At 39.2% G+C, this 17,563-nt stretch overlaps 1 protein-coding gene across 1 annotated transcript in view; it reads left to right on the top strand.

Moving 5' to 3' along the window:
• Positions 1–17,563, top strand: part of Tbc1d32 (TBC1 domain family, member 32) — a 227,906-nt gene that overhangs the window by 55,606 nt on the left and 154,737 nt on the right. The window contains exons 12-15 of the mRNA XM_087598465.1: positions 4,079–4,219; positions 7,236–7,328; positions 9,855–9,997; positions 13,654–13,781. Coding sequence (XP_087454591.1) covers positions 4,079–4,219; positions 7,236–7,328; positions 9,855–9,997; positions 13,654–13,781 — 505 coding nt within the window. The remainder of the gene's footprint in view (positions 1–4,078; positions 4,220–7,235; positions 7,329–9,854; positions 9,998–13,653; positions 13,782–17,563) is intronic.

Genomic DNA, 17,563 nt, shown 5'->3' with positions numbered 1-17,563 from the left:
TTAATCCTATTCGTCCACAAGCATGGGAGATCATTCCATCTTCCGATATCTTCCTTAATTTCTTTCTTCAGAGACTTGAAGTTCTTGTCATATAGGTCGTTCACTCACTTGGTTAGAGTTACAAAAATACATATTATTTGTGGCTTTTGTGAAGGGTATTGTCTCTCTCTAATGTCATTCTTAGCCTTTTTACTGCTTGTATAAAGGAAGGCTAATAATTTTTTTTTAGTTCATTTTGAATCCAGCCACCTTGCTGAAGGTGTTAGTCAGCTGTAGGAGTTCTCTGGTAGAATTTTTTGTGTTACTTATGTGTACTATTATATCATCTGCTAATAGTGACACTTTGACTTCTTCCTTTCCAATTTGTCTTTTTTTGATCTCCTTTAGTTGTCTTAATTCTCTAGTGAGAATTTCAAGTCGTATATTGAAGAGATGGGGGAGAGTGCACAGCCTTGTGTTGTCCCTGATTTTAGTGAGAATGCTTTAACTCCATTTAATTTGATGTGGGACATTAGCTTGCTTCATATTACCTTTGTTGTGTTCAGGTATGCACTTGTGTTCCTGTTCTCTCCAATATTTTTATCATGAAGAGGTGGCAGATTTTATCAAATGCTTTTTTGGCATGTAGTAAGATGATTTTGTGTGTGTGTGTGTGTGTGTGTGTGTGTGTGTGTGTGTGTGTGTGTGTGTGTGTGTTTTGTTTTTTGCTTCTTGAATTTTCCACAGGCCTCCATGGGAAGCAGTATACTTTTGGGTTCCTACAAGGTTCCTTGGGAATAAAGAGTGAGCCAAGGGATAGACAATGGAGTTCAGGGAAGCACATGCAACACACCTCTGCGGGCGGTGTCCCAAGTGGACTCTACTGTAAAGGGCTGGCTGGAGTAGTGGCTCCAAGATAGTTAATCTTAGGGCCCGAATGCTTCCTTGGGAAACGGGTTGCTCTTGGGATCTTGCAGGCTTCTGGTGTCCAACCTACTAATCTTCGTCTCACTAATTGTATTGTTTTCCATTTTCGTGATATTAATTTCTGCTCTAATCCTATTTTTTCCTTTCTGTTTATCAATTTTCAATTTTTCTCATCATTGGTTTTCCAAAGTCCTCAGCTGTGCCATTATTTATCTGATATTTGTCTGGTTTGCTAGCAGTGGCATCTGTAGTTACAAGTTTTCTTCTTAGAACTACTCTTGTACATTAGAACTATTCCTTTGTTATGTTTCAGTGACAACTTGCCAGTTGTTGATAGCAGGATAAGATCACTTTCATATAATTTGTATATTACATGAAATATATAATTTCAGTGGTTTGAATACACTTGGCCTCAGGAGTGGCACTACTAGAAGTGGTCTTGTTGGAGGAAGTGTGTCACTTAGGGGGTGGGCTTTCAGAGACCCTCCTCCTAGCTGCCTAGAAGTCAGTCTTCTCTTGTTTGCCTTCTGAACAAGATGTAGAACTCTTAGCTCCTTTACCACCCTGACTGCCTGGATGCTGCCATGCTTTCAGCCTTGATGGTAATGGACTGAACCTCTGAAACTGTAAGCCAGCCTTAATTAAATGTCCTTTATAAGAGTTGTCCTTTATAAGGTCATGGTGTCACTGCAATGGAAATCCGAACACATTCACACACACACACACACACACACACACACACACACACACACGCGCGCGCATGCATGTATGCACGCATGCACACATGCACAAGGATGTGTACAGTGACTTTCAGAAACACATCTGTCTTTGAAATGAATATATAGCCATGCTTGTTATATGGCCCACCTCAGTTATGTTCTTGATTCTAATGTCTGACTTGTCCTGAGTTTAAGAACACACCACCTTTCCCCTCTGCCACTGTGTCGCTCATTAGTCAGGTACTTTAGAGCTTTGGTGACAGCAAGAGCTGCACAAAATGCAGATCGTTTACTCCGGATGCCCACTCCCACCCTGTGTTTTTCCCTGCCAGTTTTCGTTATGCGCCTCATAACTTGGTTCCTCCTTCCATGTGTGATCTGTTCTTCTTAAGCTTCTGTGAGAACCAGTGCTTTTATCATCTATTTCTGCCTGTTGTCTCATCCACAGTGACTGCACTAGTAGATGTATTAGTTATTACAAAGTAGTGACCGTCATCTTCGAGCTTTAACATTTTACTCTGCATCACCCATTTTTCTTTTTCTGTAAATAATCTTTTAAAAAACTTATTTACTATTTTTATGTTCATTGGTGTTTTGTCTGAGTTCCCTGTTCCCTGTCTGTCTCTCCATGTGTGTGAGGGGGTCATCCTGGAATTGGAGTTCCGGACAGTTGTGGGCTGCCATGTGGGTGCTGGGAATTGAACCCGGGTCCTCTGGAAGAACAGCCAGTGCTTCTAACTGCTGAGCCATCCCTCCAGCCCCGCATCACCTGATTTTCAAGCCATCTTTCTTACATTTTATAGATTAAGCTGTTAATCTGTTACATTTTTGATCCTGTTATTGTTACTTTTCTAGGCAGCTATTTCAAGAATATGAACATACTTTATAATTTATCCTTGGGTAAATCTTAAACTGAAAGCAATGAAAAATCTTCAAAGATAAATAATTGATTTTTTTTTTTAAAACTGGTGTATGTAGCAGATGAGAAGTCACAAAAAGTCCTATTTTACCTTTCATCATAAATTTGTGTTACTTGACAGATGTTTTAACTTTTTTAATTTGTTGATGTTAGAAGTAATCAAGCAATGCTTATCTGATTATGCTGGTCAGGGCTCCAGGGTCCAGTATTCCAAGAGAAATGGAGACCAGATGGGTTCTCTTGTGGTATTTCACTGGAGGCAAGGATAATATCAGGATCTTGGCGAAAGGCTATTCATGGAGTTCTGAGTCCAACTTCAGATACTGTTCCTTTTGGACTGTCTGCCTTTCTTGAGACAGGATCTCTCTCACTGGGTTAACATTTGCTGAACTGGCTTAGCTGGAAGGCCAAGGACCCTCGGTAGCATGCTGTGTTCACTTTTCCTATGCTGGGATTAGTATAAGTGTGTGCCACTATGTCTTGTTATTGTTGTTTGTTTTATTCTGTGTTTAATGTGTTCTTGGGATGAAACTCAATTTCTTGTTCTTTCACAGTAAGCAGTTTTTTGACCTAGTTATATCCCTATTCCTCTGAATAGTTCTAAAGTTTAGTGAATAAACACCTTGTAAAACTAATGCTCAATACTCCTGAAACATATGGGCGAGAGATAAATAAATGGAGGATATATTGGATTATACTTATTAGAAATTCTAATTTTTGTTGCAAAAACATTTGTAATTAGTATGACCTACTGTATATATTATAGGCTGAATATTCCTTAATCAAAATACTTGGGAACACAACTGTGTCAAATGTATTTCAGAGTTCATGAAATATGAGAATATGCTGGCTTTTTATATGGTTGCTCCAGTTTTATTTCTGTTGCTATGACAAATGGCAGCAGATGGGAGGAAAGAATTTATTTGCTTGATGATTCCAGGTTATAGTTCATTATAATGGGGAAGTTAAGAAACTTAAAATACCACATCCACAATTAATTATATAGAGAGAATAAAAACATATATTCTTGCTTTTTTGCTCCTAAGCTCTTTTATATTATTCTGGACCCCCTGTCTAGGGCATCATACCACCCACAATGGCTGGGGTCTTTGTATATCAGTTAGAAATCAAAATAAGCACACATTTCTCATCAACTCGCTTCCTATTGGTTTCCAGGTTGTTTAAGTTTACAGTTAAAACCTGCACAGTGGTTGATAAAATGAAACACTTTTTCTGTTGACTTGTTCACACTTTTTTTTTTAAGTCTGTCTTTAGTGATGGATAACTCCAGCAATATGCTGATATTTTTAGGTTGAACACTGGCAACAGTAGTTACTAATTTTATAATGAATAATTTCCCTCCAATTTATTATAAATGGTCATAAGAAATACTAATAAAAATAACTTTAAAATTTCTACCAGTTGATTCTCCAATATAAACGATATTAGGTTTGGTTTTCAGGTAGGGGTGAAGTCAAATGTTGTGAAATATAAGATTATTAAAATAGACGTTCTTGTTCATTTCTCTTTTAAGGAAACAAGCAAAAAAATTTCTACTACTCGGGCCAAGAATTGCAATACATTTATTTCATCCACTCACTGTGCCTTTTAGGAAGATTGCTGATCTATACACAAGGCAGGAAATTATTCCCCATAAAGCTGAAGAACAGAAAAGGTAAGTGGGATTAGAACCAAAGAGTAGGAAAAGGCATGAGAGGGTTAACACGCACAGGTTCACATTTATAAACTTGGCTTGGTATCTGTCTTGGTCACTGTTCTATCACTGTGACGAGACACCATGACCAAGGCAACTCTTTTTTTTTTTTTTTGGTCTTTTTTTGGAGCTGGGGACCGATCCCAGGGCCTTGTGCTTCCTAGGCAAGCGCTCTACCACTGAGCTAAATCCCCAACCCCGACCAAGGCAACTCTTATGCAAGGAAGCATTTAGCTGGGGCTGCCTTGCAGTTTCTGAGGGTTAGAGTTGGGGCTGCCTTGCAGTTTCCGAGGGTTAGTTCATTTTCCTCATGGCTGGGCGTGTGGTATTGCACGGGCACGGTGCTTGAGAAGTACTTGAGAGTTTTACATCCTGACACACAGGCAGCAGAAAGAGAAAGACGCTGGGCTTGGATTGGACGTTTGAAACTCCAAAGCTCATTATTGATGACTTCCTCCAATAAGGCCAGACCTCCTAGTCCTCATCAAGCAGTGCCACTCCCTGATGACCAAGCAGTCAAGCCAATGGGCCTATAGGGTCATGCTTATGCACACTTCCACAGGATCGTCTATGGGACCACATTACTTTGTTCTTCATTGCTGTAATAAAACACTGTGACCTAAAGCAACTTGATGGTGAGAGGCTTCACTCCATCTTATAGCATATAGTTCACCATGAGGGAAGTCTGGGAAGGAATTGAGAACGGAAACCTGGAGAATACAGGAACCTGAAGCAGAGGCCAGGGAGGATTGCGTCTCTGTATCCCATGACCAAAGCAAGTTGGGGAGGAGAGTCCATTTCACCTTAAAGCTTCTAAGTCCATCACTGAGGAAAGCCATGGCGGGAACTCAGGGCAGGAGCCTGGAGACAGGAACCTGGAGACAGGAATTGATGCAGAGGCCATGGAGGATTGTTGATTATTGATTTGCTCCTTATAACTTGCGCAGTCTGCATTTTTATAGAACTCAGGACCACCAGTGCAGGAGTGACATATCCAGAAAGAACTGGTCTAGCCCACATTAAAAAAAAAAAAAAAGAAAAGAAAAGAAAAGAAAAGAAGAGAAAATGCCCTTTAGGTTTGCTTACAGTCTGATCGTATGGAGGCATTTTCTCAGCTGAGGTTTCCTCCTCTCAGGTGACTGCAGCTTGTGTCAAGTAAATGTAAAAACATAGGACGACACTGGGGAGCATATTATATCACGAATAACTACATTGTTTTTTTATCTAGTCTCACTTATTTTAGCAAATAGAGATCAGTTATTGTCCAAGATGTTATATCTCTACTAAGAACACACTGTAGAGCAGAGTTCATCCAACCCTCTGAAAATCAACAGTAAATATTATGGCCTTGGTGGATAATATGCCATGTTTATGGTCATGCAGGAAAGTCAACATAGTTTGCCTAAAGCTTGGCTCTTGGCTGCCATGTGGGGAGTTGGATCATATTAGTCCCAGCACTAATAAGGGCACTTAAATTGTGTAGTCTGTTCCCTGTGCCTAACCTTTTTCTATAATATAATATTATCATTTATTCTGAACACCAAGTTTGCTTTTGGGACTTCAAAATTTTGGTAGGTACTGGGCAGAGGACATCTATGTTCTCACCTTCCCTATAGGACCTCGGGCATTGTATCTCCTGTGAGATTTTTCTGGAGTAATGAATGCATTCTTCATGACTACCTTGGGAGAGGCTCTCATGAGCTTGTGCCTGGTTTGTTCTGGATTTTGTCTTCTGTAACCTTTGTTTTTGATTTTGCTTTGCACAGTCTTATTATAATGTGTCATGTGAACTTGATTATAGGTCTTCCAATTCAGTCAAAGCTGAATGTGGTTCCAGGTCCTCTGATACATTTTAAAAGTGGAAAATCCATTCTTAGCTTGTCAGCCTTATCATAAGAACTGGAGTTTATTGATATTGCTTCAGAGTCTATTCATTGTGATGCTCTTGTCTAGTTGTTTTATTTGCTCTAATTTATTTTAGCTCCTTGAGAACTGACAGGGCATTATGTCTTGTCTTATAATGTTCAAGGCTCTGTCATACAGTTTAAGACAGAGTGGGGACATCATGAGCTCTTCAGTTAAGGACGTATTTCATGTGGTATTGCTGGCTTTTACAAAACTACAAAGACTAGTGTATAGATTTGATATTTTTATAGGTATTCAACTTTACACGTCTCTCATCTATAATAAATTAGCATTTAATATTATTTTTAATGACTCTATTTGCTCTATAAACAATCACAGCTCATTTCACAATTGAGTTTGAGAATAACAGAAACCAGCAATCAACTTGTAATTATATAGTTTTTCCAGAATGTTTTAATAAAGGAGTCTATATCAAGCCTTGGTGAACTGTACCTGTGGGCCTAACTTGATCTTCCATCGGGTTGGTGCCCTTGTGAGCTAAGCTTCTATTTTAACTGTTAAATAGACTATTTTGTGCCATGTGGAAATGAATGCTAAATACTCCTAGTTTATTTGGCAAGCCATTATACTCATTATTTATTTGTTGACTGTGCATGGATATCTGCACTACAATTACTAACTTTGGTCTTTGTGATAGAGATGGTCTGGGCACAAAGCTTAAATTACTTAATACCTAGTCTGTGATGGGAAAAAGTGCTGACCATATTCTGCTGTACTAAAAATCTCAGCAAAACTAATATATGATGATGAATTTTACTTATCATAACTGAATTGACTTAAATAACCCTAGCGAGTCTCATGTATCTGTTGTGGATTTGCATGATCTGCTCCAAACGGATAGCAGAACTGTGCCTGCGCACAGCAAGACTCTGAGACAGGAGCTGCCTTCTAACTGTGCTCTGTTCTGGAGTGATGTGTTTTGGTTCATAGCTTGTGTCTGCCTGGGTTTACATAGAAATTATGATACAATTTTATAGGCAAGTGGAATGTAGTTACATATTTTTTAGGTTGTAAGCACGCTACAAATTACTTCTTTTTTTCTTTTGTAAAGATTCAGTTTCCCTCACAAATCTGCTGGTTTTGTTTACTCAACTTATCTATTATTCACCAAGTTGTCGAAAGATGGCGCCCGTCGTGTATTCAGGTAAATGCCTCCTCCCTAATTGGTTGGTTGATTGATTAACTGTGGAGGATATTCAACTCCTGATCCATCTATTTTAAATGGAGAAAAAGAAATAATCAAAAATGTTTGAGTATTCTCTTGTCTAGATGTTTGATTACTTACATATTTTGGTAAATGTGTTAAGGCTCTGTATTACTTGTAAGACGTTACATTGGTTCTGAAATAAGCCATAGAATTTAATTTTGTTCATAGATGTTTTAAGACATTTCTAACCTACTAATATTTTAATTTAGAGTCAGTTTGGCTAAGAATCTTAATGTTTTCTCAATATCAAGATGTTCTCAAGTGATATCAGGAGAAATTTGATTGATTGATGTTCTCTCTTTTTGGTACTTTTTGCCCTGTGTGTCTCTAAGGTGTTTTGATCAGCTTGTTGCTTTTGGCTTGTCCTACTTAGGGCTTTACTGTTGTAATGATGAAACACCATGACCAAAGCAACTTGGGGAGGAAAAGGATCATTTGGCTTACACTTTCATTTCACTGTTTATTATTGGAGGACAGGGCAGGAATCCAGAGGCAGGAGCTGATGCAGGGGCCAAGGCTGTTTGCTGCTTACTGTCTTGATCATCAGGCTTTCCTCAGTCTGTTTTCTTATAGAACCCAGGACCACCTACTGGGTGGTGGCTCTCCCCGCAGTGGGCTGGGCCCTCCCCCATCAATCATTCATTAAGAGAATGCTCTAATGGCCTGTCTGTCACTTGATCTTATTGAGGCATTCCCCCAATCGAAGTATCTCCTCTTGAGATCATTCTCTAGCTTATGTCAAGTTGACATAAAGCTAGGCAGCACAACTAAACTCTTGCCAACTTGATACAGAAACAGAACACTATTAAGCAACAATGTCTGCTTTCTCATCCATTCCCAATAGCTTACATTAATAAGATCATCAGAATGTTACAGTATTCCAAATTTTAAAAGTACCACAGTCTTTACAAATTCAAACACTTAAAAATTTAGTATCTTTAAGAGAGCCAGTCTGTTTTTTCAGACCCAAAATCTTTTAAAATTTGGCATCTCTCAACGTGCCTCCTGTCAAGTCAAAAATAAATGCTTTCTTTCTTCAACAGGGAAGAACTAGGGTCCAGTCACATTTTTCAAATCCAAAAATTCAGTTGTTTTCAGGATCTTCTTTGTTAAGTGTAAAATAAAAGAGACTCTCTTCATGTTTTATTATAAATTGGCATTTGCTCCTATGTGTGTTAACCAGTTTGTAAAAATGTTTTAAATTATTGCCATTTAAAATAACTTCTCCTTTTCTTTTGTATGTCAATAAAAATCTTCAAAGTAAAACAGAAATAAGAATGCAGACCATAGTCTTTTAAAGTTGGGAAATAGCTTGGAAATGTTAGCACAAATTCTGAGAGAAACTGGAGGAAGAGAAGAAAATGGATTAGTCATAGAATGTATATGTCAGCCAGAAGGATTTTCCTATGTGGTTATAATAGTGTACTGTTCTTAATGTGATTCCAAGACCTTGTCTGTCTGTACAGTATTTATACAGTAGAGTAGTAGCTTAAGGTCCCTGCCACATGCTTCGACAGCATCGTTTAGATTGAAAATGATCTTCCCTTGTTAAAGGCACTTAGTATTGTGGCTTACTGTCTAGGCAGCTGTCTCTGTTCCTCAGACCGCTTTAGTTAGTGCGATGCTCAGTAGGCATTTACGTCTCTCATGTCAATGGATAAGAACGCATTGATGGTATTTGTCATGGTGAACAAAGTTTCTCATCTGGAACTGAATGAAAAGTCACGAAATCCTTCTGGTCAGGTGTGAACTTGAGTCAGCATGCTTACGGAAGGACGACTAGTGTAATATTAATTAAAAACCTTGTCAGTTTTATACTGTTTCTAGGGCACTCATGTGATATTTGTGTAAGGAGGTTAGATTAAGGATCTAATCAGATTAATCAAATAAAGTATCTAATCAGAAAGTCACATTTATTTCAGTGGCCATCCCCACCACGTTCCACTGTTCACCCTTTTGGTTTTCTGACTCACGTTTTGAAGGATTATCTTGCCAATGCCTCTACTGTCTCTTGTGGTCATGCAGTGTTACATCTTCTGGAGGCATCTACCCTTTGGTGTCTTCCTTTTACTTATAGTTTAATCTAAATGTTTCATTCAGTTTCCTACTAATCTCATGTGCCCAAGTACATTAAGAAAAGGAACAACAGTGGATGAAATGAACTTGTTTTCTGAGAGCCTAAAAGTTGAATCTTCTTCCAACCATATCTTCAGTAACAAAGTGTGATTTGGCGTCTAACTGAAAAATGTTTTATCTTTTGTATGTTAAAATTAGCTTGAAGAGATAGTAAGATAAATGAGATAAGTTTCAATTTATAATTCTCATATTCTGGGCTTTAGTTATATGACTTTTTTTAAAAACACTCAAACTCCCTTCGACCTTTGTGGAATACCAGCCAGTGCACAGCAAGAAGCAGAAGTAGGCAGTGTTTTGACTTTCTGCTTTGTTCTCTCTGGTTCTAAGAGAATTATTCTCCTGCGAGCATGGTGACTGATGTTCTGCGGATGCTGTGCGACCAGAAGGAATGTGCAGTTGAGTGCTTATACAACAGCACTGTGACCGAGGCCCTGCTCCAGCCCATTCAGAACCTGATGAAAGGCACTGCGGTGAGGCCCAAGGAGGAAGAGGCGCTCCAGTGGCTAGTACTGGTCAACAGCCAGGGGCTCTGCATTTCTCACGTGCTTGCGATATTTTCTGACAAATATTTCTTACATGTAGTTTTTGGATTTTTGCTCCTGAGGATCTTTATTTGCTAACTCATACTTTATGCAGTTATTTGATTTCTTAGTTGTAATGGATGATAGGAATGTATACTCACAGACCACATTTGATTTTATTTTTCTGATCAAACTCAGTTCTGTTGGTGGGAAAAACTTAGAAAAAAGTCATCCTATTTGGAAGCTATTTGTCTTGTGAGTGTAATAAATCTTGTGTGTGTCTTACGTATTCTAATGACAGTTTTATAGCTTTTGGAAATATGGTTATATTCCTGAAGAGTCAGCTCTGCCAGTAGGGAGAAATGAGGGAAAAAGACGCTGTGCGCGGCCCCAGAGCTGAGCAGCCATGCTGTCGTCAGTGCAGTTAGTGCTTCCTGTGCGAGAGACTTTCACCAGAGGGTAAACTGAGGTTGAAGGAGGTGGCCTGTTCCACCTTAGACAGCCGAAATGTGGTGATGTCGGTGTCCTCACCAGGACTGCTGTATGTCTAACACAGGCCACCACTTCTCTGGCGTAACCTTTGGGGCAGTGACTTTAGAGTGCACACAAAGCTCGGGGTTAAAACGCCTTTCACCTGCTCTGTAGCGTCTTTGCCTGTTCTTCCTCCCTCCTGGGTCAAACCACACTGCACTGGGCTACAAATACCTTGTGCATTGTTGTTGGCTGCATCTATCTATCTATCTATCTATCTATCTATCTATCTATCTATCTATCTATATCTATCATCTATCTGGGATAGTATTCCCATGCTGTGCTGTGTATGCAGGGTTCAAACTTGGGCCATCAAGCTTGGTGGTCGATGCTGTCTTACTGACTCTGAATTATTCCTTTTTAAATATATGACACACAGTAGCTCCCTAATACCTAATTTATGATAATTAGCATCATCTTTGAAGCCACTGCTCCCTCAGTGCTCTGAGTGGGTGTTACCAGTACAGAAAACACTAAGGCATGCTCATGCCTTTAAGGTCACTGTAATCACCTTGTAAAGAGGAGATACTTACCATGATCCACAGAAAGTTCTAAAGCAAAACTGTTTGTACGACAGGCACAGATATAAGAATGCATTAATATATATGACACATTTTAGATACAGGTGTCAAGAAAAGTAGTTTGTATGAAAACTGATTATCTAATTGAGTTGGATGGATGGATAGTCCCCTGTGTGTGTGTGTGTGCGCGCACGTGTATCTATATCTATTTTCTGTGTACACACAGTACACACACACATGAATATGATGTACATAAGTACATACATAAGAACACACATGAGTATAATTTCTTTTCGTGGGACAGGGTCTTCAGATATAGTTTAGACAGACCTGAGATTCAATCCTCCTGCCCCATTTAGTTTCTGAGTGCTGGAATTATTATAGATATATATGTGTGACCAATTAACTCAAGAAGATAGCTTAAAGGAGAAAAGGTTTGACATCTAATTCCCAATTTCAGATATGTGGAGTCATGTAGTGACCTACTACTATATTAGTGCTCTGTACTGTGCATTTTAAGTATAAAAAGTGTGCTTATGTTAGCATGCAGTTCAGTCTGTCATGGCAGGGACCTGGGAGCTGGAAGGACCTGTTCATGTTGCACCATGTGGTTAAGGAACAGAGACTAATTAATATATGCTGTTGAGCAACCGTTCTACACTTAATACAGTCCAGGGTCTAACAGGGAATGGCACCACACACAACAGACACATCACCACCAAATTAGTTAATATAATCACATTTTAAAATACAAAGAATGTGGACATTAGCATCCATGCGGTAAAGCGATAAGTAATCCCTGAAAAATAACAGGCCTTTCTGTAAGGCGACTTCATCATTAATATAATTTCTAGGTTTCAGTATTTGTTTTTGGTATTTTTTCCTTTTTTTGTACTTTTTTCTTTTATTGGATTTTTTATTTACATTTCAAATGTTATCCCTTTTCCCAGTTTTCCCTTCAGAAACCCGCTATCCCATCCCTCCTCCCCTTGCTTCTATGAGTGTGCTCCCTCACCTACCCACCCACTCCTGCCTACCTCCTGGCCCTGACATTCCCCTATACTGGGGCATCAAGCCTTGACAGGAACAAAGTCCTCTCCTCCCATTGATGCCCAACAAGGACATCCTCTGCCATGCAGCAGGAGCCATAGATCCCTCCCTGTATATACTTAGGATGGTGGTTTAGTTCCTGGGAGCTCTGGCACATCTGGTTGGTTGATATTGTTGTTCTTATGGGGTCGCAAACCCCTTCAGCTCCTTCAGTCCTTTCTTTAACTACTCCATTGGGGACCCCATTCTCAGTTCAATGGTTAACTGCTAGCATTCGCCTCTGTATTTGTCAGACTCTGGCAGAGCCTCTCAGGAGAGAGCTATATGACGCTCTTGTCAGCACGCACCTCTTGGCATCCCCAGTAGTGGCTGGATTTGGTGACTATATATGAGATGGATCCACTGGGTGGGGAAATCTCTGAATCTTTCCTTCAGTTTCTGTTCCATACTTTTCTCCATATTTCCTCCTGTGAGTATTTTTGTTTGCCCTTCTGAGAAAGTCAGAAGCATCCACACTTTGGTCTTTCTATTTATTGAACTTCATGTGGTTTGTGAGTTTTATCTTGAGTATTCCGAGCTTTTCAGCTAATCTCCAGTTATCAGTGATTGCATATCATGTGTGTTCTTTTGTGACTTTTATCTCTGGTGTTAGCTGGTCTTGTTTTCTGACAATGGGTTGAGCCTCCTGTAAGTCTGTGTGTCTGCCCTCCTGGAGACCAGCTCTCTCAGCAGGATTTGGGTACTGAGAACTGTGGCTTCAGGTCAGCTTAGGTTCAGGCTGAAACTGGAAGTATCCTGTCACAGACTGCTCCTTGGTTCCTGTGCCCTTAGGGCTCTAGGCATGTTCCTAGGAGCAGAAGTCATAGTCTAACCTGTGTCCTCAGGTGTGTCAGGACTCATTGGATGCCAGCTCTCCTGCTGGGTCTGGGTGCAGAGACCTTTGGCACAGGGTCCGCTCCAGGTGCAGAAGGAAGCTGGAAGGAAGCTGATATTTTCTTGTATGTTAGCCAATCTATCAATGCTTCCACTTAGAGTGAGCAGATATGATTAGTCCCGTTTGTTTTCTGAGTGGGTGATATGATTTGCTGCTGCCCAACTCATGAACTGACTGTTCCTTGTCAGTCTTTATCCAGTTAAGTATATAAAGGCATGGCATCAATTAGACAAATTTATAGTGAATTAGATAGCATATACAACATGACCAATTTGTAGGAATGTGGTACCTAAAATAGAAGAATATGGCTTACTTGAAAATCTTGTATTGATTTTCCTCATCAGCTTTGTTGGTAAAAGGAAATCATCTAGTGACACATGCAACTCAGATACGTTATTTCACAAGCAGCAGTTGTGACGGTTTTGTTGTTGTGTTTGCCATATAACTTTATTAGACTGCATACATCACCCCCACTACATCATAAAATTATTTGATTTGTCTTGTCACTGTTATTATTATTATTATTATTATTATTATTATTATTATTATTATTATTATTAAATTTGCAGGCTGCTCCAGATTTCTCTGAAATAGCTCTAATTCACATAGCTGATATTTTGGCAAGAATTGCTTCTGTTGAGGAAGGACTTATTTTACTTCTGTATGGAGAAAATATGAACTCTTCTGAAGAAGAGAGGTGCGTGTATGTTTTTATTTGTGTAACTATTTGGTTGTATTTAGGTTTCCTGAATAGGTACTAGTGACGAATTAAACTATCTTTGATAAGTCTTTTAAATTTTTATTGCTTTTCTGTCTATGTATGTGTATATGCCCACATGCAAGCATTCAGGTACCCCTGGAGGGCAGAAGAGGGTATTGGATGCCATGGAAGGGGGATTCCAGGCAGTTGTGAGCTGCCATGCAAGTGCTGGGAACCTGGATTCTTTGCAGGAGCAGTGAGTGCTCTCAACAACTGAAACATCTTTTTAGCCCTTTCCTATCTAATCCTAGCTCACAGTCAGGCTAGCAGGCATCATTCCTGATGAGATCCAATATCCTCTTACCTGCTCCCCAAGACCCTCTCACAGGCTTCTGAAGCCTCAGGGAGTTGGTTGAATTCAAACAGCTTCATAAAGGAGAAGGCACACCCTGTTGGAGTACAGTAAATTAACAGTAAATTTGCATCCACCTTCGTGGATAATGAAGTTTCATCTCATCTTTTCTCTTTTTCCTTTCATTTGGTTTTCATCTGCTGTTTTTGTTTCTCTTTTTACTCCTTAGATGTTTAAAAAACAAAACAAAACTGTTGTTGAGTATTACCAAGGCAGTTGTCACTTGTGGCCATTACTTTGGTTTTTTTTTTGTTGAAAAGGCATGGAATTTTACTGAAAAAAAAAAAAAAACCCTACCGAAGCCTCCTGCAGTTACCTGCCTGAACAACCACACACGTGTATCAATAGGAGTCAGTGTGGAAGTGGCGCTGTATGTCAGGCCTCAGTGCGTCCATTTTGATTTGATCTTCCCTCCTGTGTTTCCTGATTTCTGTGCCTTAAAAAGTCCCCAGCTGGCTGCCTGCCATTTTAAATGGGACCAGGAGAATAGTTTGCCATGAACTCCCTTCCAAGCAGCTCATGCTTTCTGTGCTGTTTTGTGGTTCCAGATCACAGAGACATTTAACTCAACAGGTACTAGTGTGCTCCTTTCAGACTTGTAGAGGCAAGCCAGATCAACCTGGCTGTTGCACCACGGCTGGCCACTGGAGCCTTCAGGGTTTACTCAGCTCTTCTGCTTCCCAAGGTCCAAAATTCCCCATCATCTTTTCCGATTTCTTTGTCCTGGAGGGGATTTTAATGCATTTAAAAACATTTGTCCTTGTGAATTTTAAATTTATGGAGGGAACGGAGAAATGTCATACATTTAGTTTGTCAATTTGAACTGGAGCTGTTGAGTATTTAACAATATTTTTTTTATAAAGGAACATTTATCTTTTATCATTAATTCTAAAATCTTTTCATTGTTTAACCCTCTGCAAATTCATTATTTTTTAAAAATAATGCCTCGCTAAGAACATAAACCAGCCTTGAACTGCGATCCCCCCCCTCACTCTGTCAATCCTAACTGTATGTAAGTTCATATAGTAGCATCGACTTTGGGTCTGGTAGTTTTGGTGTGTGAAATATTTATTTATTTGCAAGTTTTTTTTTGATGGCAAAGTTTATAAAATTAAAAAAGAATAAAATTACTTATTAGAAAAATTAAAAATCAAAGTGCTAGTATGCCAAACTTTATATCCTTAAATAAGTTTTCTATTTCTGTATGAACATTGTTAATCTGGATAAATCAGGGTTTTGCCAATTACTGCCTCTAGGGTTTGTATGTATCTTTGTGCGTGCATGTGTGTGTGTGCGCGCGCGCGTGTGTGTGTGTGTGTGTGTGTGTGTGTGTGTGTGTGTTTGTGTGTCTTTGTTTTTAAGAAAGGTTCTATCACATTGAAGTGGGACAAACAAGATATATAAACTACCAGAGGTGACTTCTGATTATCATTGTGTAGTTTCCTTAGCAGAAAGGCTGGAATGTTTGCAAATACAATTAGAAAGCGTCTGGCTCATTAAATTTTGTTTTGCACAATGGAGCAGTGAACAGCTCGCTAGCTGTAAAAAGGAATCAGGGGCCAGGAAAAGCCTGAGCAGAGAAGCATGCTGCCAACTAAGCTTGGTGACCTGTGATTGGCTGCTGAGACTCCCATGGTGAATTAGAGACCTGGTTCTCGACATTGTCCTCTCCTCTCCAGGTTGCCCTGAGACTGATATATACACACACCCCACACAGAGTCAGCAATGTTGTTATGGACTGCTTATTGTGTTGGCGTTGGCATTAAGTGGAAAAAGAGAAAGGACAGATGAGTGTTTATAGTCTGCTGCCCTCTGTGGACAGGACAGTATGAGTCATCCATTTGCTTACATCTTGTAGACAGATCGAAAGGCAAGGAAAACGGTTAGTTCCAGGGAACCAAAGAAACATACATGGAGAAATGTTCTCCGTGGTATATACATTAGTCATACTTACATTTATCTTAGAATTAAATAGCTGCTTTAGACTCCAAATGTTAAACAAAATAAAGAAGAAAGAATGCACAATTTAAAAAACCTACTAAGCAAACGAGCACGCAAACGTAACAGGCTGGTTAGTGACAAAGTCATGGAGAAAGAAGATTACCTCAGGTAACCGCAATACGATTGAACTGTAGTCAGGTACAATGGAAGGGAAATAATCTCGATTCAATGCCAGCTGTGTTGGGTGTCTTTAGAAGCAGCACTGGTGTTATTTTGAAATTGTTACGGATAATAAATGACCAGGTAATGGCATTTGGAACTAAGATTTTTCAGTGTAAGATACAATATAAAATTATAAAATTAAAGAAACAAGTGAAATCTTGAGTACTCAGCTCATAATGGAAATGCATTTATGAACTTACCTTTCTTTTTCTAAAGAGATATTTTTTCAGGTCACTACTCTGTCAAAGGCCTATAAGCAATGCTGTTATTGACAGCAGATTCCTGCATTGTGATATCTCTGTATCTTTTTTCCCTATAACTGTTTCTAGGTCAGGAATAAGAAATACACAGAATCATTCTCACATAATTTTGACTCTAGAAAACAAGGTAGATATTTAAAAATATCAGGATAGTACCAAAAGTTCCTCAAGGAAGCTTCTACTGTCTTTAAGATGTGTAACTTGAGGATCAAAAACGAATGGATACAATAGGGTAAAATATTATTAGGTCTATAAAAAACATGGATTAAAAAGATTAAAATGATAAAAATATAAAAAATAGTAAAATAAAACACAGTGGATTGAATAATTTCTTTTTGATGTTCCTATACCAAGTATATTTATTAGTTTGTAAATTGATATTATAATATTTTTCCAACTTTCCTTTGCACACTGCATTTTAACAGGTTCCCCCAGAAACATTCTTTGCAGAAGAAGTCTGGTTGCTAAATACCAACAAAATTCTTGAATCAGAGAGTATTGAAGTATTTCTTCATGAAATCTTGGTAATCACCACAGTAGTTGCTAAAATCATCAGGTGAAACACCTTTCTTGCTGGAAATGCCAGCAGGGTGCCATCTGCCAAGCTAACTTTTTTTTTTTTATTAACTTGAGTATTTCTTATTTACATTTCGAGTGTTATTCCCTTTCCCGGTTTCCGGGCAAACATCCCCCTAATCCCTCCCCCTCCCCTTCTTTATGGGTGTTCCCCTCCCCACCCTCCCCCCATTGCCGCCCTCCCCCCAACAGTCTGGTTCACTGGGGGTTCAGTCTTAGCAGGACCCAGGGCTTCCCCTTCCACTGGTGCTCTTACTAGGATATTCATTGCTACCTATGAGGTCAGAGTCCAGGGTCAGTCCATGTGTAGTGCAAGCTAACTTTTAATGTCACCTAAATTGGGACCTCCAAATAAGTGTCTCGTGCAG

Source organism: Rattus norvegicus, chromosome 20 (assembly GCF_021556685.1).
Source record: "Rattus norvegicus strain SHRSP/BbbUtx chromosome 20, alternate assembly SHRSP_T2T, whole genome shotgun sequence".
Classification (NCBI taxonomy): Eukaryota; Metazoa; Chordata; class Mammalia; order Rodentia; family Muridae; genus Rattus; species Rattus norvegicus.
The sequence above is the reverse complement of the archived record's forward strand: the minus strand, read 5'-3'. Positions and strand labels throughout refer to the sequence as shown.